Source organism: Pleurodeles waltl, chromosome 12, assembly GCF_031143425.1.
Source record: "Pleurodeles waltl isolate 20211129_DDA chromosome 12, aPleWal1.hap1.20221129, whole genome shotgun sequence".
In the NCBI taxonomy this organism is placed as follows: domain Eukaryota; kingdom Metazoa; phylum Chordata; class Amphibia; order Caudata; family Salamandridae; genus Pleurodeles; species Pleurodeles waltl.
The window spans coordinates 696,125,307-696,151,560 of NC_090451.1; the positions used below are offsets into that span (position 1 = coordinate 696,125,307).

At 43.6% G+C, this 26,254-nt stretch overlaps 1 protein-coding gene across 2 annotated transcripts in view; it reads right to left on the reverse strand.

Annotated features, from left to right (window-relative positions):
- The window catches only part of NLGN2 (neuroligin 2), a 275,173-nt gene that overhangs the window by 23,948 nt on the left and 224,971 nt on the right, over positions 1-26,254 (reverse strand). For both annotated transcript variants that reach the window (XM_069215582.1, XM_069215583.1), the window contains one exon: positions 9,737-9,886. In XM_069215582.1, the coding sequence (XP_069071683.1) occupies positions 9,737-9,886 (150 nt within the window). The remainder of the gene's footprint in view (positions 1-9,736; positions 9,887-26,254) is intronic.

The following is a 26,254-nucleotide window of genomic DNA, read 5'->3' on the forward strand; positions in this document are numbered from 1 at the left end:
GTATTGTTTGTTATGGGGATGTTTAGAGCGCACATATCTCCGTAAAAAGGGTATTGCGGTACCAACAAGTTATTTGGCTGACAGGAGCTGCAGAGTAAAGTCTGGAAGTTGTAAGTTTCTTTTTGAAGTCTTGGGGACGTATTATACTTTGTGCCCAACAACGGGCATGTGTTCCCTTTTTGTGCACCCACGGGGCACAATAGTATTCCAGAACGGGATACAAATGCTTGTGCGTGCCCTTTGTAATACTGACAGCACTGGTGCACATGTAGTGCCAGAGCTTTCATGGTAGGGGGGTCCCTTATTTGCATGGAGGCCCTATGTAAATGCAGGAATCGCGTTACCTCTGCTTTTGTGCTGCATTAGGGGCGTGGGTGCAGAGGCAAACATGCCCTTAGGAGGCACACTAAGAGTGAGCTACAAAAGTGCGGCGCACTTTCAGTGTGCCTCCTAAAGACAGCCCCCTGCAGGGGAGAAAGGGGCTCCCCCACAGATTCCCTGCAAGAGAATGCAGTCCCTCTCTGCACCCAACAGCAAGGGGATCTCTTCCCTCTTCAAAGTACAGGCGACGTGCCACCTGCCCTCTGACACATGGAGTGGCTTTGAAGCAGCTGCTCTGTATTTCACTTGAATGTGCTGCCCGGAAGGCAGTGCGAGTCCACGACAGCCCTGGGGGCAGTGCATTCTTTGTAGTATGGCGCACTGTCCCTGTCGGCGCACGTTGCACCTTTGGAAAGGTGCACCGTGGTGCAAACTGAAAAAGTGCGACGTACGCATAAGATGGACCCAGGAAAGAGCTGGATGTGCAAACTTGGAGAGGAAGATTATTCTATGTTTGATCTGAATTAAAGTTGTCCGACACAAGGCTGCTAAAAATAGTTATGTACAACGTATCAGCTAAATAATCCTGTACGCCGATAAAATATATTTTATATAATCATACAAATAGTAAATTTTAGTGCACTGTTCAGAAACCTGTAGGCATAGTTGAGAAATGTCATAGATTTGCTGATAAAAGAATGACACTGCAATGTAAAACAGCACCTGGTCATCTCCTTAGTTTGTTCTTGCTTCTAAAAATGGGGCTCGCAGATATTGTTTTCCGTGGTACAACCGCCTGGCGCAGAGACAGAGCATATGTTCCAGAGGTTCATCCTTATAACCCCATGTCCGGCATCCGCTTGAGACAGTATGCCAAGACTTTCAAGGCCCCTTGTACTGTCTCCTTGGAATTGAGACTGATCTGAATATTAGATATTTCATCTTTATTGCTGTTTCCAAGTCGGAGTCCACATATTATTGTCTTGCCACTTAATAAGAAGCTTTTGTCAATTCCAAGTGATTGTAGACCAACAATGTTAATAGGCCTTTCTCACAGTTATTATTCCTCAAAATATTTCTTATAATTTGTTTCCGCTTCATTCTATTCATTTCGATTTTTTTCAATAAGCAAGTCCAGTTGCGGAAGAGTGTATCCTTATATGGTCTTTTTGATGCAGACTGACTTTAATCCTTGGTTTTTAATTAATTTAATTCCCTCAAAATTAACAATTTTAAAGTGTCCACATTTGGCTCTATTACAATCACAGATATAGTTGATTGTTGTTTTTGAGTTCAAGTCTGAGTTTGCATTGTGGCGTTGAGGTACGTAAATTTGATAGCTCTTCCACCATAGATGTTTATAAATTGTTTCACTGATTTGGTTATATGGATTGATTTTTGTTGACTTAGGTAGATGAGATCAATTTAGGAAAGATTGTTCTTGATGATTATTCCAGATAGTCGTATTTTTTTACTTGATCAATTGTTGCTTTCCCTAATTTCCATTTTAATTGTTTAGTAGGTTTGTCAGAGGACATAATTTTGTTTTTTTGTTAAATTTACAGTTACTTCATTATCAGAATAAAATTTTTCAGCCTGGAAAGTTGTCGTTGTAGGCTGTTTGGAGTTACTGAAAAGATGTCCAAATCGTGGGCATAAGCTAAGTGGGTTGCTTGGTTGCAAAATGTTGGTGGTAAACCTTCTGGTATACCTGAATAGTATGTTAGGTCGGTGCTATCTATTGAAAACAGAAGTTCTGCTTGAATCCATTCCTCCTTTAATCCATCCTGCACATACATCTTGGATGATATATTGTTCTTATTTGAAAGTTACATTTTTAGCCAGGTGCAAGGCTCCTAATAATGTAAAAATGAGTGACCTATTCCCCAGTTTGAGCATTTTTGCATCAGTGGCCTCGGTTCGTTTTGTCACATGCCGTGCTACATAGCCTATACAGTGCTGACAGTGTAAAGGCTACAATATTGTCAGTAATGGAGAATCCTTCCCAAAATCAGTTTGACTTAACTTTAAAAAATTTAGTTTTTTGACCTAAATGGATCATTTATTCAATAAGAATTTTTCAAATATCTTGCATTCTGCATCAAGGAGTGTTACCATCTGGTCATTTTTAGGGTTGCTTTTTGACCTCTTTTTGTAAATGGATGAACTTTCCAAAATAGTGGAATCCTCCCGCTTTTTATTACATTTGTAAATAAGCGTGTTAGTAAGGTACTCTTTAATGTTGGGATTGTGTTTCAATACAGCTATAGAAATTCCACTGGGTTCCAGCGGTTTACAAAAACGGACTCTTTTTTCAGGTTTGTTGCAGGCAGACCTCATGATAATCATGTTTGAAGGCAAGTATGTTTTTTACTTCTAAAGCTCATTTGTCCCTCACTCCCTGCAAATTTCCATGAGTAGATCAAAAGCTCATTGTAAAGGCTTCCTGCTTGTACCTTGGCTGAAGCTAGGAGTTAAACAGGAAGCTCAAATTATTTTTACAATATTGTTCAGAGGTAATTAGAGTAAATAAATGTTCAGTAGAGGAATCTTTGTTAATGATAATTTTTTAATTATCAAGCTCATTTGAGCTTACGTATTCTGGTCCCTTAAAATAAATTATTTTATACAATGATTGTGTAAAAACTGAATTGTTATAACCTTTGTCTATTTATGTTAATATATTTGGATATTTTGGTTTTGCTACTCGTGAGGCTATCATTCCCTATACAGCCATATCTTCCTTTCTTGTCTAGATTTGTGCTGTGATGAATTATGTGGCCCAAGCTGTATGACTAATATCTCCGTTAAGCTTATTTCTTTGCATAAAACGCACACTAACAAGGCCACTGGAACTAATACCTAGTAATTTAGGAAAAAATCTGCATCATTTTAGGTTGTTTTGACAATTTAAAATGTCATGTTTTCCTTTGGATTTTCACAATGGGCATACATCCAATTTAAAAGTTTTGATGTTATTATTTATTGCTATAAATTTGTTGTTGATTTTATTTGGTGGTCTGAATGTCCTATTTGTTACAAAAGAGGTTGTATTACCATCTCCGGTGTCTTTTCTTTGATCCATATCGCCCTCTGTATTTAAAATAGGTTGTGATATAATCATTTAGGCCCTCATTACAACATTGGCGATAACTACCTCCTACCGCCACGGCGACGGGTGCCAACATACCGCCGCCGTGGCTACCAGCTGTCTACGTGTATCATGACCGCCCATGGTATACCGCCAGGATGCTGGCAGAACACCGCCGACGGTCATTGCAGCTGACGGTGGTAATGCGGCGCTGCTGACAGCAGCACCGCCAAGCCAGCAAAACACTGCCTTCCGTATCACGAGCAATGATACGGCCTGCCGGTGTTTTGCTGGTGGACGCTGCTGCTGACAGCAGCGCTGCGGACTGTCTCCAGCCAGAGGACCCCCTGCAAGCAGGTAAGTCGGGTTCTCCGACCGGAGAGGGGGGTGGGGGTGTTGTGTGTATGTGGGGGGGAGGGTGTGTATGTTTTGGTATACGTGCATGCGGGTGTGAATCGCATTGGATGCATGCATGAATGAGTGATTGTGAGTGTTGTGTGTTGTGAATGCGTGTGTGACAAGGTATGTTGGTGTGTGTTGCGGTGTGTCGCTATGTATGTGTGCATGCGTGGGTGGTGGTGGGTATGCGTGTGTGCATGTGTGTATATGGGTGCGCGTGTGGATGTGTATATGTGCGGGAGGGTGGGGGAGGACGAGGGGGAGGGGCGGGGGAGACCCCTATCAGTGCCAGGGAAGGGATTCCCTGGCACTGATAGTGCTTACCGCCATGGTTTTCCTGGTGGCCAGTTTGGCAAGAATAACATGGCGGTATGCCGGGTCGTAATCCCGAGGGTGGGATTGTGGCAGCCGCCGGGCTGGAGACTGAAGTCTCCAGCCCAGCGGCTGTTACCGCCCTGGCGGTCAGTGTGTTTAAGTGGCGGTCTTGGTTGCCGGTTACCGCCAGGGTCAAAATCCCATTTTTTTTTTACTGCCGGCCTGTTGGTGGTATTACCGCCAGGGTTTTTAATGAGGACCTTAATTTGTTGAGGTTGGACTCCTTTATGTTGGAGGTGAGAGCACCTTCACAAGAGGTGAAAAAGTGCTGCTAAATAAGTAATTTTTTACTGTGATGGTTGTGGAGGTTGATAAATGTTCTGATGACTCGTTAATAACTTGCTTCCCAACAACATTTATTGGGACATAGAGTTCTTTGGCGACTACTTCACTATACGTTGGTATTGGCTTTGTTTTCTTCTATGGTGAAGCTGGGGTTTCTCCTTGCAACCAGTCATGCGTGAGCTGTACGTTGCCGGTGTGGGCTAAATTGATCTGATCTGATAGATTGATTCATTTTACTTGATTCTGCCTGGTTAAATATGGAGGGAATCCGTTTAATCCATTAATAGTTGTTGTTACTTTTACTTGATTTGGGAAAAGATTTTTGTTTAAATATCTTAGTTTCTTCAATCAACGTTTGCTTATATAGGACTGAAATCCCTCATCCTTTTTTTCAGTACCTGTATTGATGTTACAGAGATTTTGATTTGACCGATAGATGAGAATGCTGGTTTGGGTAGACTTTCCTTTTGTAGTGAATTATGTATTTGTGCTGATAACTCTCTTTTTGTAAGACAAATCTTTTGATGTATTTCTGAACTCAATTATGGGTAGATAAATAGTGCCTGGAAAAACAGTATTGTAACCAAAATGGGTAGATTTGGTATTGCGGCCTTTGACTTGATAAATACTGATTCAATTTTGCTTGCGGGTAGCTGAAGCAAACTGACAGTATTATCCAGGCGCAAGATGTTAATATTGCTGGATTCAAAGGTTTTTAATATCTGCTCTATTTTTACTACAAGTTTTGAATTTTGTTGCAGACTTTTTAATTTTGTGTTTATATTTCTAATGGCGCTACTTGCTCTGAAAACAATAATGACTATTTTATGAGCGCGCCATATGTTTTAGTTAGCGCTTATGTCTCCCAGGGGCATTTAGCATGGGATAAGCGGGGGAGGTGCTGTCTTCACCTGTTAGCTAGACCATATTTTGATCTAAGAGAAGATTAAAGGATTCAGTTTTTTTTTTTGAAAGAGGTGAATTTTGTAAAGCTGCTATTGCTGAAAGCCTATCCAGTTTGATTACTAAGTCAGAGTTATCAAAGGAGGGGGCCAGGGAGGTTGTGTTTCCTTGCTGTCCGTTCTTTATCTCTTAAGATCCTACCCGCCGAAAGGCATACATAGATTCATTGTCACATTGAATGTCCAGCGAATTTAGAATATCTGGAACAAAATTTGTTTCAGCAAAAAGCAGCAGAAGTGGTCAATGGGTTATCATTGCAGTTGTTTGAAGAATTAATGACTGAAGTAAATTTTTGCTGAGATGAGTAATGACGTGCCTTTCGCAGTGACCCTGCTAGCTCAAAGCAATCTCAGACTGAGTACTGTTTTGTAAGCTTCAAGCTAAGGTCGTTGTTATTGGTGATGTACCGCTCTTTATTTTGATCTTTTAAAACAGTTTAAGCTATTAATCATTTGTTTTCCTTTGAACTGGAAGGTGTTGTTTTTTAAGTGTACGCCTCACAGATTTTTGTGGTGGTCTCTGCAATGAAGTTCTCACTCTTGAACTTTCTTAGGTGAGTTTTCACCTTAGTTGGGCCTGTTCATTTGGTTGTTTGTCTTCAAGGACAGTCTTTTTTGATGCTGTAAATCTCCCATCTTTAATGTAGTTCAAACTTTGAATCACTAAGGCCTCCACTAGTCATCTGGTTACAGGCTGGAACCAAATTAGACTCCACCTCTTGGCTCCACTGAAGTCAGAAGGACATGGGACCAATGAATTTGGAGTATCAGTCAACCCAAATAGGATCGCAGGTTTCCCCCAGCCGTAATGGCGACGGCATCATCAGCCATGGAACAGATGCAGGTGCTTGCTCCTGGCTCATGAATGCTCTAATACGAGCAGGAAGGGCTTTGAGCTCAGAAGCTGGGGTAGATACAAGGGCATGTATCAAACAGAGCATCCACAGCAGGGAGGTGGGGCCAGGACCACCTTTGTGTTGTCGCACTTTAGTTTTAGGTAATTGTTTCTCATTCATCCGGGAAAGCCTAGTCTGCTCAAATTAAGGCTGGGTTGAGTGGTGAGGACGTCATCAGATATGGAGATGGTAAGCTGAGTGTTGGCTTCGTAGAATACGAATTGGCTGGGTATGCGTCAAAGAGCTTATAGGTTAAAGTGGAGCCCTGAGGGATCCTGCAGGTAGTTTGTGAGGCTGTGGGGTGTGTGACTGGAAAGCATGAGACAGGTTGAGAGCAAATGGATTGAAGGACTGGAGGCATGTGAGGGCGTACAAGCATGTGCCAAAATCGAGGAGACTTCTAAGCACCGTGGTATGTGACACAGTGTTGAAGGCTGTCGAAAGGTCAAATAGGATCAGGGCAGTGAACTTTCCCCAATCTAGGTTGTGCCATGTATCATCGGCAGCTGCAATTAGAGGAGTTTCCCTCCTGTGGGCAGTCCTGAACCCTGGCTGTAAAGGGTCCAGCAAATGGTTAGTTTCAAGTTAGATCTGTTTTTAAATTAATTTTCCAGAACTATAGCTATATAGAGCACTAAGGACATTGGTATATTATTAGACAGAGTGCTGAGGTCTGCTGAAGGTTGTTTCAGGAAGGGTAGAACTTTTGTGTGTTTCCGGACTGATGGAAAAGTGGCAGATGCCAGTGAGAGATTGAAAAGATCAGTGATGGCAGGACCTAATGCAGTGTGGCACAAGCAAGTCTGGCTTCACGGCCTGCGTAGTTTTAATTAGAGTTGCGCAAAACTTGTGCAATTTGCTGTAACATAATTATGCAAAATTATCGCAAAAGTATGCAAAATGCATCTTGCATTCCAAAAATTACTGTAATGGTCAATTTGGGTAAAACTTCAACTCAAATTGTAATTTTAAGTTGATTTCCGGTTGCTCGCATTCAAAGCACTACTGCTTGCATTTGGATTTGTGGTTTTGTAATCAGAAATTGCCCAAATATTCAGTTTGAATAAAAATCTATGTGAAATGTTTGTTGGACAGTCACACTAAAGGAACTGCAGCTCGCATTTAAAACAACACCGCTTGCATTCGGATTTGTAGTTTCAGGCTCAACAATTACCCAAACAGTCCACTCCGGTAAGAAAATCTACCTGAAATGCCACTTATGTTCGAAAATGACCCAAATTATACCTCTCACGATAAAATATGTCCCCAAAATTATATGATGTGACATAATGGTGTAATCACAATTTTTGTGTGCAAAGTTTGTAACATGAAATTACCAAAATCCACCTGTTTGCCTGCATAATTAAAAATGTGCCCAGGCCTAGATTTAATACCTTATTTTAAGCCAACTGGGGCAGAATTGGGACAAGAAGCATTGTTGGCAGTGGCAGAGAGAAGAAGGATGAAGGGAGGTGAATCTAGGGATTACAGTTGTAATAAACATTTTTGATTTGATTGTAGAAAATATCAGCCATGGCAGAGCACAGATTGCCAGATCGAGGGATGAACTGAGTACTTGCAGGTGATTGAGAGATCTCTTTGACAATGGCAAAGATTTTTTTTGCAGAGTTAGAGCTTTCGTGAAAGAATTGCGCCTGGTTTGGCTAATGTTTCTACAGTTGTTGCCAGGGATAGGCCTGACTGTAAACAAAACCATTTCAACCACACAGCCAAAGCACTCCTAGGAACTCGAAAAATGTCAGATCGCACAGGTGATCTCACAGGCATACGAAGCCTGTAGAAATGATACAATTGGAGTTAATACTCAATAATTTGAAAGTGCTTTAGGGTCCTGCAAGGCGCATGGAAAGTGCTTTATGAATAACCATAAAATTAATTTGTAACATGTGCGGATCCACTATTGACTATGCACAGCAGTGAATTACCACCTCGTCCATCTTCCCTGCTACAGTCCTTACCTGCAATATTCCATCTTCGTCCTGCAGAACCTGTTCCCTAGCAAATGTAAAAAAAAAAAAATCCTCCCAATATGGCTGCCATTACCCACCAGGCAGTGCAGTAAAAAGGGAGTAAATATTACCTCACACCCTGTCAATTTTCAAGCATCCTAAAGCCAAAAACAAGATGAAATAACCAATTCCACCCTCGGGAGGGAGGGTGGGAACACAGGACTATACAGGGGAAGACTCTGAGTTGGAGTAATGAAGATTACCAGTAAGTAACGTGACATTACCAAAGAGCTGAAACTTCTTCTTTGAGAACTTTGTAGATCAGAGGGTTTCTGTAGTTTCATCAGGGAGACACACTTTGTAGATTTGACATGAAGCATTTTTCTGTCTTTGAAATTGTTATGTGACCTTATAGTAAAACTGGAATCACAACTCGGAAACTGTAATGGATAGCGACATCCAGTTTTCCTCACTCTCATTTCCTCATCTCCTTATTATACTTGAAGGTATAATAAGGTGATGCAGGAAACCTAATGTGTTGTATCTTGTACTGTGCAGCCCTCTGTCTATGCTGACGTTCCTAAGACATCACATTAGTGTATGATGTGCACCCTGATCTGTGTCCGCGTGTTACATGTTAGAGTACTGATCCAGCATTTGAGGCTGGGGACTGAGGTGGTCACTACCATAGCTCACCGGGGCGCTGTGCCTCTCTAGACTTATTTCCACCTCTCACTTGTGAATAAACCTACCAAGTGTAACAGAAAGCCTCCAGTTGTCCTTCATCTGTGCAGAATACACAATTAACACAACCTCCATAGTAAACGTTTGCCTGTATTGATTGTGATATCTTGTGGTGCACTGGATTTGGGTTGAATTCCTTGACACCACCATCTTTGAGATGAACTTGAGTGCTTGACCACAACTACCACAGGAGAGTCAAGGAAAGCACAGTTCTGAATCACCGTTGCAGATTAGTGCCCAAAACACCAGTTTGGGCAGGCAAAGCCTGTACCATCCCCTTAGAAACACTTGCATGTTCTTTACAGTAGATAAGATCATAATAAAATGATTGATATTTGGAAATAGTCAAAGAAACAAGCATGTATGAGAGGATGTACACACTGCACACTGACACAAAAGCAATAAGGGGGCCATCTTGAAATGGGAATATTTCCTAGTTAGCTGGATAAACCAAGGCCTAACATTAAATGAGTCTTTTGGTGAATGATAGCACACGATTATGATTCTGTGCCCTTAGACAACTCACCATTGCTTTGTCTCATAACTTCATTACACCTACCTTTCCCTTCTCACTGACTTCTTCCTGCTTTTTTTGGGAGAGCTCGCGCTCTAAGATGGCCGCTTCTGCTATAAAGAAAAACAGTTGCCATATTCCCTAGGCTGATGAACTTCCGCCTTACATGGCTGCCTTACCTAGAACTCCAAGGCGGTAATTCATGGTGACCACGATTACGTTGCCATAGGCGGCCAACACGCTTCCATCGAACATGTTTCCTGTCCCCTCCATGTAGGAACCACCATGAATGAAGAGCATGACCGGCTTCTTCCCGCTGTCGCGGATATCTGTGGCAGGGAGAGAGAGGAACAAGAGGCGTGAACTTCCTTCGATTGGATTGATCGGACCAGGCGGCTGTAGGCATAATCAACAAATGGGAGAGCGTGTGGTGGCCCTCAGAGAACAGAGATGTAGAGAGGAAAAGACGGTGAAGCGTACAGAGGTGGAGGTCCATGGAGAAAGGAGAAGCTGGGAAAAGAGGGGAGGGAAAGGGCCATAATCAGTGAGAATGGGTGAGAGAAGAAACCCGGAAGAGGTGGTGGAGAGGGGAAGTAGGGTGGAGGGGACTGAGAAGAGATGAAGGGGTGAATAGTTGTGAAAAAAGAGATGATAGGGAGTAAGGGGAGACAGCAAAAGACAGTGGTAGAAGGAGGTTGAGAAATAATGCACAGAACATAAGGGGAGGACATGCGAGTTATTGAGAAGGTGAATGAGTCACAGGGGGAAAAGTATGAAAGGATTAGTGCATGGATGTCGTTTAGGCGTCGCCAGGGGTCACAGCTGTGACCCCTGGCTTGCCCCTTGCGACTCCTGGCATTGCCTTTGCAACCAGGGACAGCTCCTTCGCAATTGCGAGGGAGCATCTCCCCCCGTCTAAGCCAGGAGCTGAAAGATAAAACTATATTTCTTTATTGTTTTATTTTTCCTCTGCTAGCTCAGCCAGCAGCATGTGCAAGGAGGGACGGGCTAGTCCACAGGAGGTGGGAGGAGGAGAGAGTGTACCTAAGTGCACATGTGCATTTGGGCAGCCTTGCCAGGCAAACACACATGCGCACTCAGATTTTTCCAGCCCAAGCCGCTCTGCTTTCATGCTAGGTTTAGTATGAAAGCAGCGCCAGGATTGTTGGGGAGCCTGTGTGCTGGTGTCCCTGTGAATGCTGGGACACCAGAAGAGGATAGAGGCGGCAGGTGGCGACAGCGACGACTGGAAGAGGTAATGTTTTTTAAAATTATTTTTTATCTCGCTCCCCCATTTTCCCCCTCCCTTCACCACTCCCCTTGAGGTTTCTGGCAGCCGCCGCTGTTTCAAAGCCTTGGCTTCAGATGTGGCAAGATCAGTGCCTGGAACTCAGGTGCAGCTCGTCCTAATGGACATCCCTGGGGTGCCACTTTACTGATTTTCTGTCAATTTCTTATTACACAAAGAGTGAATAATACTACTCACTGTTTGAGTAATAAAAAATGGAGTAAAAGTAGCTTGAAGATGACCCTATCTGGCAGCTATGGTAAGTAGAAAAAAAAATGCTTTAAAATGTATGTTGTGAGGATGCTTGCGGGTGAGTGTGTGCTTATGTGAGCGAAAGTGTGTGTATCTGTAAGCATATCTGTGTGTGCTTATGTGGCGTGCAATATCACTTCCGATACCCATGACATTTTGGTGAATTGACACCAATGGAATAAGTGAGGGCCATAGTAGAGATGGGAAGAGAGGGAACAAAATGGAACGTGGGGGGAGTCTGGATGCAAGAAAAGATGGCTCACAATATGGAAGCCACGATGGCCGCACTGCACTTCACTCCCATCCCAGGCAGTCACTGGGTTGCATATTTACATGCGCTGCCCTGCACACCAGCATGCCAGGTGCCCGGGGTGCACCAGGGCACATAAGGCCCTGCTCCCAGGCGCCCCCGGGGATGCGCGCATTCCCTGAAAAGATGGATGGAATTGCAATAGTATTTATATAGCGCTTACTACCCCTGATGAGGCGTCAAAGTGCTTTTTGGCGAGTAGCACTCTACTCCGGAACCCAAGAGGAATTAGTAGTGGATTAGTATAGGGAAATATGAGTACAGTATTAGTATAATTATGAGATAATTTGAGCAGGGGATTTGTGAGTTTGTTAGTTGGGTTGACTAGAGTAATCACTAAATGTCGCGCGTCTCATCATTTCTTGCTGTTTTTCTTATACCAGGTCACTCATTGTCTTAATCCTGGTTCCGTTGCCATGGGAACAGGAAGATTAATTAATCCGGTGCATTCGGAGAGCAGTAATTAGAACCCACCGCGTGCTAATGAGGGGCCTCCGACTGCCCCCGCTCGCGGGGGCTCCATGGGCTGCTGGGGGGGTCGGCAGCTGGAAGGAGAGCGCCTCAAACCCCTCAAGGGTGCTTGCCAGCAGAGAGGCGCATCTGGAATGGCGCGTCCCTCCGACCGCAGTAGAGGCCCCTGTGCTATACTGAGGCCTAGGGCCTGACGTCACCTGCTTCAAGGCACCTCCTTCTTGTCAGGTATCAGCTCTGCCCAATGCCTTGCAATGCAATAGTGCATTCCCACAAACTTCCGCCATCGCTCTGTGGGGCGTGTCCTACACTGAGGCCCACAAAAGACCTGACTTTATATGCTGTTAGGCGCATTTTTTAAACCAGCTATCCAATCTGTATATTGCTTTCAATTTCTATTTATTTCTATTTTTTGAGAATTTATTAAGTGCATAGCTCCCTGACGGGCTTCACCAGCGCTAGGAAGGTAAGGCTCAGATAAAAAGTTATTGCTTTTTAACACATTAATGAACATGTAGATGGGGTACAAGCTCTGGAAAGGGTTTCGGAATTTTTACACTTTTCTAGAACATTACATGGAGTTACTTCCAATACAGACATCTGGTCTGTGCATAGAGTAACAATGTCCAACCTAGTCCCACAAGCGCCAGGTTTGTTCAGCCTTTTCAGGATACCCAGGCCAGATAAAAGTACACCCGGGGGATTTAAAAGAACTTATTTCATTGCCGTGGTTACCCTAAAAGTCAGATATTAATCTGGCCTCCTGCACCTACCTTGGACACCTGGCATAAGAGCCTCAATGAGGTCGGTAAAGGTCATATTTAGGTTGGGCTAGGCGTCCCCTGCAGGACCTGCCCAAAAAGAAGAGTCTTCACTGCTCATCTAGAGTTATCAGCCTGAAGGCGTAGTCGGTGGGTGCATTTCAGAGTCTCAATGTGTAGCCTGAGAATGGTCGCTTGCCAAGCTTCCCTTTCTTTCAGCAGTGGATTTCAAGCCTCACCAGAGCTTGGTGCCAAGCAGGATGTTTTCTTTAATGTTGTTTGGGAGAAATGCCTCAAGTCTCTTCTGTTGGACTTAAGCCTCATGCCTTGGAATAGTGTTTCTTTAAAGAAGATCGAACGTCCCTCAATGTTTGAGAAAGTTAGGGTGGGCACTGAAAAGGAAGTAGAGACATGAACTGCTGGAGGGCGGTCAGGCAGGGTAAAGCAAGGAGAACAAGGACTGCTGGGGAGAAAGCTGATACTTAAGCATGAGGTATAAGGTCTAGCAGTGCTTAATTTGAGCCAGTGGCTTCCGGTGCTCGGCAGCAGCATTTCATTGCCAACACCGGGGCTTCCAAAAGTCTACTATGTGCTGGCGCTGTCTGTCTAATTTAGAGATGAGCACAAAAAAGCTGTTTATTAATTTAATATACATTAAAATGACTATTGTCAACCACCCAAGCCATTCTCATAGCTTAGGGGGGGCTGGAATAGTCTGAAAAGTCATACTTGTAGGAGTGTCAGTGTTAGGAGTTGTGTTGATACTGTTATTGGCAGCACTGTCCGAGAGCAATGTGTGGTGCATGTTGCAGTGGCTGCTGATGAGCGCCCTGGCAATTTTCTTTTTTTTTTTAAATCAAGCACTGACTAGGAAGTCCTAAAGCTAGGTCCAGCCAGACCTAAAAAAGACTCCTGAGGAAGGAGAATTATTATCATCCGTTCAGTATAAGAGGTGTGATTGTGTTCTAGGTATAGGTACAGCAGGGGCAGTGGCATAACAAAGGCACCCGCAGGCCCTGCGGTGGGAGGGGGGGAGCTGAGCCAAGAGGGCCCCTCAGCACAATATACTCTGCAAGGGTGGCAGGCCCTTAACACGGTGCAGGTGTCCCCCTCCAGGTACTTTGCAGAGGGGCCTCCCTCAAGTTTTGTTAAGCCACTAAGTAGGGGACTTCTTGACGTGAGACATGTGAGTGGAGTGGATGTGTGAGGCCCAAGATGGCCGCCGCCAGCCTCCCTTGCACCTACGCACTCCCCAACATCAGAGCTTCCTTTCTTTCCTGCTGAAGACGAGCTGTTTCCTGACGATGTTGGCACTTTTTCCCCTTTCTTAATATCCATCCACTGCTTGCCAAATCCCCCGGCTTCAGCAGGGAAACGCTGAGCCACGCAGAATATTCTGTGAGGCGCAAAAAAGCAAGGAGGAGTTGGAGAAAAAAACGAATGAAACCCTTTTGGGTGAGGACCGCACAACGCCAGCCGAACAGGTGTGCCTGCTGGCTCGTGTGAAGGCTCTTAATTAAATTACTTTTCTGCAGGGGTTGTTTGGGGGGGGTCTCATATGTTTCTTCTGACAGACGATGCTTTGGATGCAGACAGAAGGTTTTGGCGGCGGCCGGGAGGCTCCCTGCACCCCAGGGGTCTGGGCAGGAGGAGTGTGGGAGGTGCTTCACCATCTGCTTGTGAGAGGGGGCTCCACTCAGCAGCTCCCTCCACACAGCACCGCCGGCGGGAGAGTGGGTGGTGTGGGCGTGAAGGAAAGGCTTGGGCTGTGAACCATCGTAGGTGGGCTTCTTTTCCCTTCTCCCACATCCCTGCTTGGCTGCCTGTGAGTAGGCACATACAGGCCATCCTGCCTCCAGGTGGCATGTACTGTCCAGAGTAGGAGTAATTTTCCTTTCGTGTGGCTCGGTGGTGCCTCGCAAGGAAAAGCAGGAGCGATTGACTACCTCCTGTAGGTCATGCTTCCTCCTCCCGGATGAGACGAAGGGAACACCTGGTCTACATTGATTACATTGTTGCCAAGCACCCTCCCTTACCGCCTCCAGGGATGCAGTCTATGTTGCGTATCCTGGCTCTATAAGACAGGCCGTCCAGACTCAAGGCTTTTTCATTTGAAACACCCTTAATTATTCGCCTATTGCAATTCTCAAAACATAAGAACCAATTTGAGGCAAAGCGGAGGTCCCGCGACACGCTACCTCGCTGAGTCGGCATCTTCGAGGTCCTTCACCCTACACCTTCAGTAACAAAGGCCCGCTGAGCACAGAGATGCTTCACGCTCTATTTGGAGTGCCATGAAGCCCTGCTGGTAGTGGAAAGAGTTGTAAGCCTATTAGAAATCAGGTGCCAGGAGGTCACGAGCTAGAACGCCCCTTTTTAGGTTATGGGACTGGAGCTATTAATGCACTTTTTACAAAGCTCAACAGAGACCGGGAATGGAAACATCTTCCTGTGCAGGAACTGGCCCAGACTAGGTGCACAGTGTGTAGAGTCCACAAAGGGAAGTCTCCACAGCTAGGCTGAGGAGACCTCCTAGACCAAAGGGCTCTCTTCAACAACCTAGATATCTGCATTTGCTTCAATTGTAGACTCTTCACCAAGCATGACCAAGAACTGTGGCCCCTATTAAGACTGATATTCTGACACGCAAAGCAGATGAAACCTGGGGAGATGAGACTGGGGAGACATGAAGCTGAGAAAAGAGTTGGTACACATGACGACAGCCTGAAATGTATTGATAAGCTTACAAAACTCTAAGACAAAGCTAAAGCAGTTGGAGGAAAAGATGGAGGTTCTCGAAGGACGGCGCAGGCGTAACAACATTAGCTTTTTGGTCCTCAGAGAAGATGCTAAGTGGGAATGGTGGGAGAAATTCCAGTGTACGCTTGTGGCCCAGAAGGCAAGATTATCGGTTGATGAAAGAAAGGGCCACTTATGTGAATGAAAAGTGGTTTATGTGATGGCGTTTCTGGCATAGTTCAGAGTGGTAGAAGGTCACAAAGTTATCATAATGTTTTATTGGGTGTACCAATAGTGCAGTGTGTCTACCATTCAACTTATTCTCACCACCTTATGGGACTGTGATTTTCATTGTCGTGAACACAACATGTATACAAAAATATTTTGCACTGTGCCATAACAGGTACGAGAGTCTTGAGGAAGTGTGTCACAATTTTCTGTTGCAGTGCTGAGTGTAACTAGATTGAGAAAAACTAAGTGGAACCTTTACTCGGGTAATGAGTCTGGGAATGTACAAAGTTAGAATGTAATTCCATCCTTTTCCGTGCACAGTCTGATGAAGAGTGTCTCCAATGGCAGTTGTGGTGCTTCAGCATGGAGAGACAAGCATTGGGGTACAGATGCTGGCATGTGTCAAGTTGTTTCTGCAGTGGTGGTGAACTACACAATGTCAAGGCCTTGCATACGGCAGATGAGGAAAAACATGCTGGGTGAACAATGTGAGATGGGTCCGGTCTCTCTGATTTTGTCCTGGAATATCCTTGTCGGGTCCAGGAAGACCCTTACCTCTGCCATGAGACCAGGTCATGACTGAAACACAGGCAGATATGTGAAGATCATAGCCAGATGTCAAACCATCACGTTACGTGACAGAAGTGCAGACCAAGAGGACTGCTGGGCTGACTACTTTTTGGATTTTTAAATTGTGAACGCTTTAAGCCCAAGATGACCTGTAGATTGAGATCCGTTGAGAGCGCCCCAGCCGTGAGACATTATTGGTGAACACACATGGCTTGAACATTGTTATCCCAGAGTTCTACTGCAGAGTAAAGAAACCACCATGGGATCGAATCAACAAACACAGATGCTGCAGATAAGTCATAGCGAAGGCCAGCTCCTAGGGTGCTGCAAAAATGAATTGGATTTAAAGGTATTTTCATGGCATTAGGATGAAATTCTACATATACTCCTTGGTGCCTGACTCTCATAAACTAATGATTGTTTTTTGTGGTTCAAGGAAGTAGGGGGCTCAGTAGGGGGATAGGAGCAGTTCCCTAAGGATCTCTGCTCAGCACTGGCCTGTTACCTTGACAGGCACAGGCAGCATCAACATAGGAGGGACATTTTTCTATTTTCTATATCTTGCTCCCAAGGCAGAGGATGAGGAGGAAGTCAACATGAACTCTGGCTTTGTTGCTACACCTGTTGCTCTGTGGGACTCCTTAAAGCCCTATATCAGTGGGGTCTACTTAGTACATTGTGTGCCAACCATGACAGATTACATTCTGAAAGCCAGTGTGATTAAATACATTTTGATAATATTTGTGATCTAATAGTTTTGGCCATATGCAAGCCAGTATACAATACTTCGCTGTGGTCCCAGCGCACCTCCTGACATTTCTACACAGACCCATCAATGCTAAGCAGTATGGGTGCTTAAGAGAAAAGGTATAGCTAGCCACTGGGGGAAAAGAGTGAATAAGAAATTATGTTTTAAGTACCAAAATGACACTTCCATCCCACAAAAAATATAATAATGCAGAATTCCAGGCGTTATATACTGGGGTGCATCATAGCAGGGTCTTTAAAGAGATTGCACAGTACTGAAGTAGGTGAACGAGCCTGTGATAGAGATGCCAACTGTTGTTTTTCTTTATTTATGTGGCACTTTAAGCTTGAAAGTGTTTGGTTTGGGCCTATGTTGGCTGTTCACTTGTGTCTGGACACAACTATGCTTCTCTAAGTGAAACATCTGTCAGGAGCTACGATTATTTATCCCCCCTCTGTTGGATGGCATTTTACCAACCCAAAGATTCATTGCTGTACCTTCAATGGTAAAATACCTTTGTCATTTTTCAGCATGATGTAGATAGATCTTGCTAATCTTATGTTTAAAGACTATGCTGAAAAAGGCAAAAAAGCTTTGTAACTTTTTAGCTCAGCATGACTACCATTGGGTTAATTGGTTGCTCATTATGAAAGGAAAACAGGCTAATGAGGTGACAGATTTAGGCAGCAGTCTGGCTTATTACGTGTACAGACATGAATACACTCCACATAGGGTGGATGGGACATTCGCTGCGTTTTGGCAGCTATCCCACTTTAAAGAAACTCTAAACCTACCCCTTAGTCCATTCGACTGACAACTCAAATATTTAGTGAGCACAACTATATATTACATATTGCCAATTACATTATAAATTACAGTGCCTGGGTACTGCAAACCTTCAACAAAAGCCAAATCTAATTCGATGTAATTCCATATCTGAGACAGACTTATATAACAAACAAGAAGCTCAGAGAAACACTCAAAAACCCACGCATAATACTCAAAACCCAGTCTCCAACCCAAAATACCACCTCCTGGAACTGAGATGCTTTTGTCTTCAGCATCAAATATCCCCAAGAATCAAATTTTCAGCTCAACATTAAAGACACCACAAACATATCAAGATGAAAGCTGAGAAATTATCTTTCCATTAAAAGGTTGTGGTCAGATGTTTCCCAATACCCACTATTTAATGCCAGACACCTTAACTAGATAAAAGACGTCCAGCTTAGTATTGAAGATCATCTCTTCCCAAAGCAACATCTAAAACTACACACTAAAATAAAAAAGAAACTGATTATGAAAGATATTAAGCTTTATAAGTAAAAATGCTCCCAACACAGTATCAAAATACTTTACTCAATCAAAAAGATGTCCTACCTGAAAATGCAAAGGTCCCACAAGTCAGCATCTCACTCAACATCAAAACGCCAAATTCAACCATCAGAATTCCCCATCTCAATTGAAAAAAACGTTTCAAGCTGTTAATGTATATTTTTAACAGTATAATAGCCTGGACTGAACAGCAATGACTTCCATATTCACTACGAAAGGCCATCAAATTAATGAATGCCTTCAGCATCAAATACAACCTGCCTGCAATTCAGCCTTCAAAAGTACCAAATGAAAATAAAAAAATCATCTTTTCATTGAAAAAATATACAGCATAAGAGCAAGGACATCACAAACAGTGAAAAGACACCTATGTTTTCATTATGAAAAGAGACCGGCTTTTTGCATTAATTATTTTTTCTTCACTGGATGTGTGAACTTTATGCTGTTTGTCTATGTATGTTCTATTACTCGGATACAGTTGTCCTCAGTAAATAGACATCAAACATCACACACTGCCAACTCAAAATACTGCAGATTCAGAAAGAAAGATTTACAGCTCCACAATTAGCACTTCCAACTCAAAACCAGAGACCCACAACTGAACAAAAATACATGCAACTCAACTTAGCAAAACTGCGACACAGCCCCAAAAACAACATCTGAATGTTAATGTTTTAAATTCAATTAAAAATCCTTATTAAACATTAATGTCCAGACCCAGGAAACATCACTGCTCCCAAACTCAGTGTTAAATAACACCACCTCAAAAAGCAGACTTATAGTGTATCTCGCAGGGATCTAACAAAACCTCCTGTATCAACACAAGGACCCAAAACATAATATTAAAATATGAACAATTGCATCTATTAAACCTACACCAAAGTCATAGAAACATAGCTGAGCCACAAATGCTGCAAGTTTAACAACAAGGAATGCTTAATTCTGTTTCAATAGAGGAATATCTAGAATAAAATACTTTTACATTTCAAATCAATGCCGTGTTTGATATCAGAGGTCCTCACATTTGGAATCAAAGCTTCCAAAAATTGAAGTAAAAACCCATACTTTTAAAATCAATGTTGCCTTTATAAACCCAATTGACATCAAAGAACATCACATTCATAATCAAGGAAGAAGAAGTAAATATTATGTGCACAAACGCTTTAGAATTCACCAGAGTCCACATCGGAGAAGTAGGAAATCCACCTTTTCTGCGTGGTCACCACAGATTTTTACCACCTCTTGCTGAACCCTGTATTTTGCTAGCTTTAGAACTCTGCGTAGTTTACCCCTGCTAACCAGTAGTAAAGTTCCTGAGATCTCCCTTTAATTGTGGTAAAATTTACATGCTTCTAATTGGCATATTAATATTATTAAAATTGCCTACACGTCCTTAGTGTAGAGTACACTAGGGACTTGTAGGCAAGTTTAATAATATTCCCAGGGTTTGGAAGTTAAATGTCGCTAGTGGGTTGATGCACTTTGGGTCATCCATTACAGTGACATGTGGTTGAAGTCTAACATGTGTAGCCTGATTATAGCAGTGTAAAAACTACAGTCCAATCTCACAGAATAAATCACTATGGCAGGTAAAAACCTTCCTTTTAAATATTAATATATCACCCCTTGCAGCCCACAAAGCACGGTGCATGGTATTTATAATATGAAATGTATACATTTCAAGCTAACAGGTCTGTAGGGTGACAGCACCCCAAAGCTATTTTTACTAGAAGAAGGCTATCTGGCCCACACAGAAAACATGGGATGCAATATTATAAAGTAATACTGTATCTTAGAAAAGGAGCCATCTGGGCAAATATTTAAACCACTGTTTTAATGGTTATTAAAATCCGAGTAATTGGTAGTCAGGTTTTTAATAAATATTAAGGAAAAATATATTTTAGAAAGTTACAGTTTCACTGCCTGAAGCTATTGGAGGCTAATTTGCATTTGCTTTCCAACTTCTCCCAGCCAGAGATTAGCATTAGAATAGGTGTGAAAAAAGGCATGAAATTGTTCCCAGGAGCTACACAATAGGTCACTGTGACTGACAGATAAACCTGAATGGGCAGGGTTGACTACTTTGAGTTCAGCAGAAGGGTGGGGGCTCTAAGCATCCTTTTTGACATTTCACTGTCAAATCCTGCTTTAGCGTCAAAGCCTGTTAGGCCTTCTGGGTTTACATATAACACTTTGGGGCACATGAAAAGAAGGAATCAGGATGCCAAGATAATTCTTGTGTATCCACTGTCTGATTGCAGGAAAACCCTAGCTGATTCCAGGCACAAATGTAGCATCTCCAGGCACCCGCGACAGAACACCGCTTGACCTGATGAAGAACAGAAGCGAACTGGACCTGCTGTCTGTGACCTGGACAGAGCACTAAAAAACTGGACTTGCTCCCTTTTGTATCAAAGACAGAGAAGAGGTCTTCCTGGGTCATAAGGATTGACTTCTTGTTCAAGCTAAAAGGATACACCAAGCTGCAAGAGGCCTTTCCTGCAAATGCCCAGCTGACCCGTGGCAACTGGACCTGTCCTGGGCCTTGCAGTTGGCTTCTGCCTGATGCCTTGTGAGTTTCTAAGTGCCTGCCCTGAGTTGACGGGGGCTTTAGAAGTGTGCACCTGTTGTGGTTTGGGACTTAACGTACAAAGAAGGTAAAATCTTTGACCTGGATGAACCTTGCTGATGCGTCCGACCAATGCTCCATCTCAGTCCGCCTCTCTTTGTGCCTATGTCCTGGTCTACTGCGATGATTGACTATCATTGGCGGTTGTGCTTTTTATTGCTATTTCAACTTGAACCTTTAAAATTTCCTGTCCCCCTTATTGTATTTTTGTCATTTTGGAGTGATTTCGTTTATTATATTTTACTTTAACTTTCGAATTAAATTCAGGATTTTTACTGTTTTTCTTTTTTTCTTTTATCACAGTTTAGGTAACTACTTTACACATTGCCCTAAGCGAAGCCTGTCTGCTCTCTGCCATAGCTGCTAGGGGTTTAGCTAAGGTTAATTTGGTGACTTAGAGGGTTCACCCGGGGATGGGTTATGTTTATTACTTGATGAGGGTAGTCACCTCCCTTAACTAATAAACACATTTCCTACATTGGTGTTCAGTGGTGGAATCCAGGACTTGTGTTGTGCACACACTGAATTAAGTTGAAATCAAAAATTCCTTTTTTTAAATTGACAGCAAAAACCAACAGTGGATTTTTAGGTGGCTTTTGGTTTTAATTGGGCCACTAATTATTTTTTTTCTACATTTATTTTCTACCCTCAATTTTTGCACCTTAAGTTTTGGGGAACTTTGAGGTGGATCTGGGTAACTTGGAGAGCCTTAGCATAGCAGAACTCGAGAGCTTGTGCAAGAGGAGAGGGCTGAACAAGCAGTCGAAGAAGGAATATTATCACATTGCTCTCAGAACATGGGAGGACGTGCATCAGATGCACTGCAGGAGAATGAGGAGGACACTGAGCAGTGCGTCCTCCCATGGTTTGGCTTTAATCGGAGCTGGGGACAGACAAACAGCAAGGGCTTTAATGTTGCAACTGGCCACTACGGCCCTGCAGGAAAAGATGTTGACCCTGCCCATCGAGGTGAAAAAAGTCATGCTGACCAATGAGAGGAGCCAGCAAGAGTTGGACTTGAGTTCCAAAAGGACCTCTGAGTATAATGAAGACATTGGCATGGGCAATAAAGTGCCAAGGAGAAGGGAAAAAAAGTCCAAGTCCCCAGAGAACTGGATTCTAGCTTTGTGGCTGAGAATTACGTAGATAAGTGATTTGCAGCATATGGGGTGGCCCTACATATGCACAGAGAACATGCTCATTGCAGGTAGGAATTACCTATTGACCCTTGAAGTAGCTGACCGGATGAAGTAGGCCCCTATGAAGGAAGCCATTATCACTAAGTTTGGCCTGACCCCTTAGAAGTAGTGCCTGAAGTTCAGGGATAGCCAGAAGCAGTCACACGAGTCACTGGTGGATTGTATTGATTCTTTTAGCAAGGTATTGAATGGGTGGGTGAAAAAAAGCAAAGTAAAAGATTATGAGGGGTTGTACAGTTTGGCTGTGAAGGAGTACCTTCTAAGTAATTGTTTTACAGAGTTGTGCTAGCACCGGAGAGATACCAAGCTCACTGTGCCCAGAGAGCTTAGGATGGAAGCTGATCTCTGGATCAGCACCAAAGTGTCCTTAAAGGTACACGAAAGTGACCACAGCAAGAGTGGATCAGGTTCCTTTCTGGTGAGGGAGAGGGAAGGCCAGGATGATGCAGGAAAATCTCCCCAAAGGGTCCCAAAAGAGTTTGGAGAGAAAATATTCCTATTCTACTTTTGGGCATAGGAGGGGAGGATTTGATGGGTGAAGGCCCAAGGCACAGTTTAACTTGCCTATTGTGTAGTGACTGTCTCCACTCATGGCATAAGAAGGAGGACTTTGTATGTTCCAGGAAGCCACCCGCAGATGGGACCTCCTCAAGCGGTGCCAAAGTAGGCCTAGGGGGTTAGTCCTAGGAGGAGAGGGTGGAGCATGCCTGTTGTATCCCTTAGTTGAGAGGTGGACCCAGATGTAACATGGTGATCCCTGAGGGTAGTAGATATCACTTCTAGGAAGTCAGAGGGAATGGGGCCACTGCTCTGAGGGATACCTGTGCCAACCGGACCATGGGGGTAGCAATACTGGTTCCCCACAACAGTATCTGCCAAGACAGGTCTGTAGAGTACACAAGCCCTGGGGTCTGAGATTTTCCACTTTATAGTCTGGTATCCCTAGAATGGGAGGTGGTACTTGCCCAGAGGAAGGTTAGAGTAAAGATAAGAAAAAAGCTTGGCATGGTGGCCACCCGGGGTGCCCTAAAAACACAAATTCCTAGGGTACAGTCCCTAAACACAGGGTATAGATGCCCAGGAAAAAGTAAAGACTATGGGGTGGATTTCATTCACAGTGGGAGGACCAGTGGATCATGAGTTACATGCTGTGAGAGGAGAGCACCCAGACTGACCCTGGTAAAGATGCTTCTCACCTGGAGGTGCTGCCTGCACTGTCTCAGGTACAGAGGACAGGAGACCTGCACATGGCCAACCTTTACATGACACAGAAAGTGTCACCAACAAGGGAGATTATGTGTCTGCCTAGGAAGTCCTCGACTGCCAGGCACATGTTCAGTCTCGGGGTACAGACCTTGAGCTGAGGAGTCTGTCTAAGGGTGTAATTCCTGAGATGGTGGACATATGACTCTGTAGCCCACAGAGAAACACTGGGATGCAATTTTAAGTGCTTATATTGTATCCCAAAAAAGGGACCAGCTAGAAAATAATTAAACCACTGTTTTTAATGGGTTTTGAAAATCCAAATGAATGGTAAAGTCAGATTTCTAATAAATATTACGGCATATTAACTTTTCCCTGCCTGAGGCTCCTCAAGTCTAATTTGCATTTGCTCTCCAACTTTTCCCAGACAGGGATTTGCATTTGAATAAATGCTGAAAAGGTGTGAAATGCCCCACAGGAGCTGCAGAAAAAGTCACTGCGATTGACCTGGTCAACCTAACTGGCCTGGGATGATTTCTTTGAGCCCAGCAGAAAGGTGGGGGCTGTGTGCATCCTTTTCAACATTATACACTTTGTGTGACAAAGCCTCCTTGACAGGTCTGCTAGGTTTACATATAACACTTTGGGGCACATTTGAATGAAAGAAAACAGGATGCCAAGAGAATTCTTGTGTATTTACTGACTAGTTGCTGGATTACTCTGCTTTTGTCCTACCAGACTTCTCTCTCTGGGTTTTTGCACATAACACTTGGAGTGCACTTTAAAGGAAGGAAACAGGTTGCTAAAACAGCTTTTCTGTATCCACTGTCTGTTTGCTGGAAACCCTAGCTTTTGTCATATTAGACTTTTGTTTCTGAGTTTATTGTGGGTACAGTGACTGCTTCAAACTGGATTTTATTGTTAGATGCAGGAGGACACTGGAATTACCATAGTACGCTTCCCACACATGCACAAAGCTCTCAGAACCCATGTTTAGTGTAGCCAAAGACTTTCACCAACTTAAAAATCCCCAAACCGGGTAGGGTTGGCCCGTGGAATTTTTACTTTATTTGTTTGGTTGTGCCTAAGAGTCATTTCCACCCACTAGCCGGTTTCAAACATAAATGTGGCATCTCCAGGCACGCACTTCACAACCCTGCTGACTTGAGGGAGAACAGAATACTGGACCTGCTGTCTGTGACCTGAAAGGAGCCCTGAATGACTGGACGTGCTTCCTCTTGTACTCAAGACAAGAAATGGGACTCCATAGGTCATACCGCTGACCTCTGGCTCAAGCTGCAACTGCCCACCTGACCAGTGGCAACTGGACCTGGATCTGGGCTCGACCCTGCTGTTGGTTTCTGCCAGACACCCAGTGAGTTTCTAAGTGTCTCTCCTGGGGTGCTGGGGGGCTTTAGAAGTGCACTCTTGTAGTGGATTATGACTGAAAGGACTAAGGACCTGAATCATATCTTGGCGGGAAGGCTAGTCCACTGCAATGGCAACAGAGGTTCCTTACTGTCAAGATGATGGGTTGCCGACCGATTTAAATGAGGGCGGACCATAGTTTTGGCATGGCGGAGACTGCTTTGTTTCTGTCTGCCGCTGCCAAACGTCTCCAATGACCCGACGGAGTAAGGGTCATTACAGAACTGGCTATATGTTCACCCACCTAATTTAGATGGGCGGACATATAGCCGTTTTTCACCGCCCATCACTGTCATGCAAACCCTGGCTGTAAAGGGCAGTAAAAAACAACAAATGCCCCTCTCACCATGGGAAATAATTTCCATGGCAATAGGGGGCATTATTTGTATTTCCTAAAGAAAATCCCACTTCTGAAAATAAAAAACAATATGTTTAACTGTTCGATCCATCATGTTGTTGAAGCTGTCTGTCAAACTTAAAAAAGCAATTTCAAGAACCGCTGGTTGGGACTCCGTGAGTTAACCTCGTCAACCAAATAATAAATCAGGCCCTCAGTCAGATGTAAAATCTTTGACCAGGAAAAACCTGGTAGGGGTTTGCGACCCGCGCTCCATGGCGGTTAACCTCATATTGGGTCTTAATCCCAATAGCGTCCATTTGTGCTTTTTGGACGTTTTTCTATTCAAAACTTTAAAAATTCATATCTCCTCTTGAGCTTATTAGGTTTTTGTCATTTTTGTGAGATTTTGTTTATTAAATGTAACTCTTTGATTTTATTTCATTTAGTATTTTTATTGTTTTGTATTTGTCTTTATTTACTGTTTTGGTACTGAATAATTACTTTGCACATTGCCCTAAGTAAAGCCTGCCTGCTCTGTGCCGTAGCTAGCAGGCACTTGATCTCAAATTAATGTAATGACTTTTTGGGTTGTGTTTACTACTTATAGAGGGTAGTCACCCCCCCGACTAATAATCCAGTTTCTTACAAGATGCCTCCAGATATTCCACGAGAGGCCTACTCCACATCAAAAGAAAGGCCTTACAAACTTCATAAGGCCTCACAACTCAGCAGTATAGGTTTCTGTCTCCACAAAAGTGGCCTGCCGAACATTACATGGAGGCCTCAACAACGCCACAAAGGAATGCCCCGTGTGAATTCAATAAGGAACCCATTATTCTGTATCAGAAATTTGAGACCGCTAAACAAAAACATTCAACATGACAAGTAAATGTAACATAAACAGTCACCACCTCAACAACAAAAGCTCCAAGTTTAACATCAAAACTACAAACTCAGCATCAAACACTGCCAACTCAATAACAAACAGTGTTAATTCAAAACAAAATATTTAAAATTACTCGCAACTCTCCTTAAACACCTTCAATACAAAATCCCAGAATTACAACTCAACAACAACCACTTGGACGCTCATTCCGACGGGGAGGTTTCCGCCAATGTGGCTGATTCCCCACCAGGGCCTATACGAGTTTCCCTCTGGGTCGGCAGGAGGAAACCCAGTTTCCTCCAGCTGG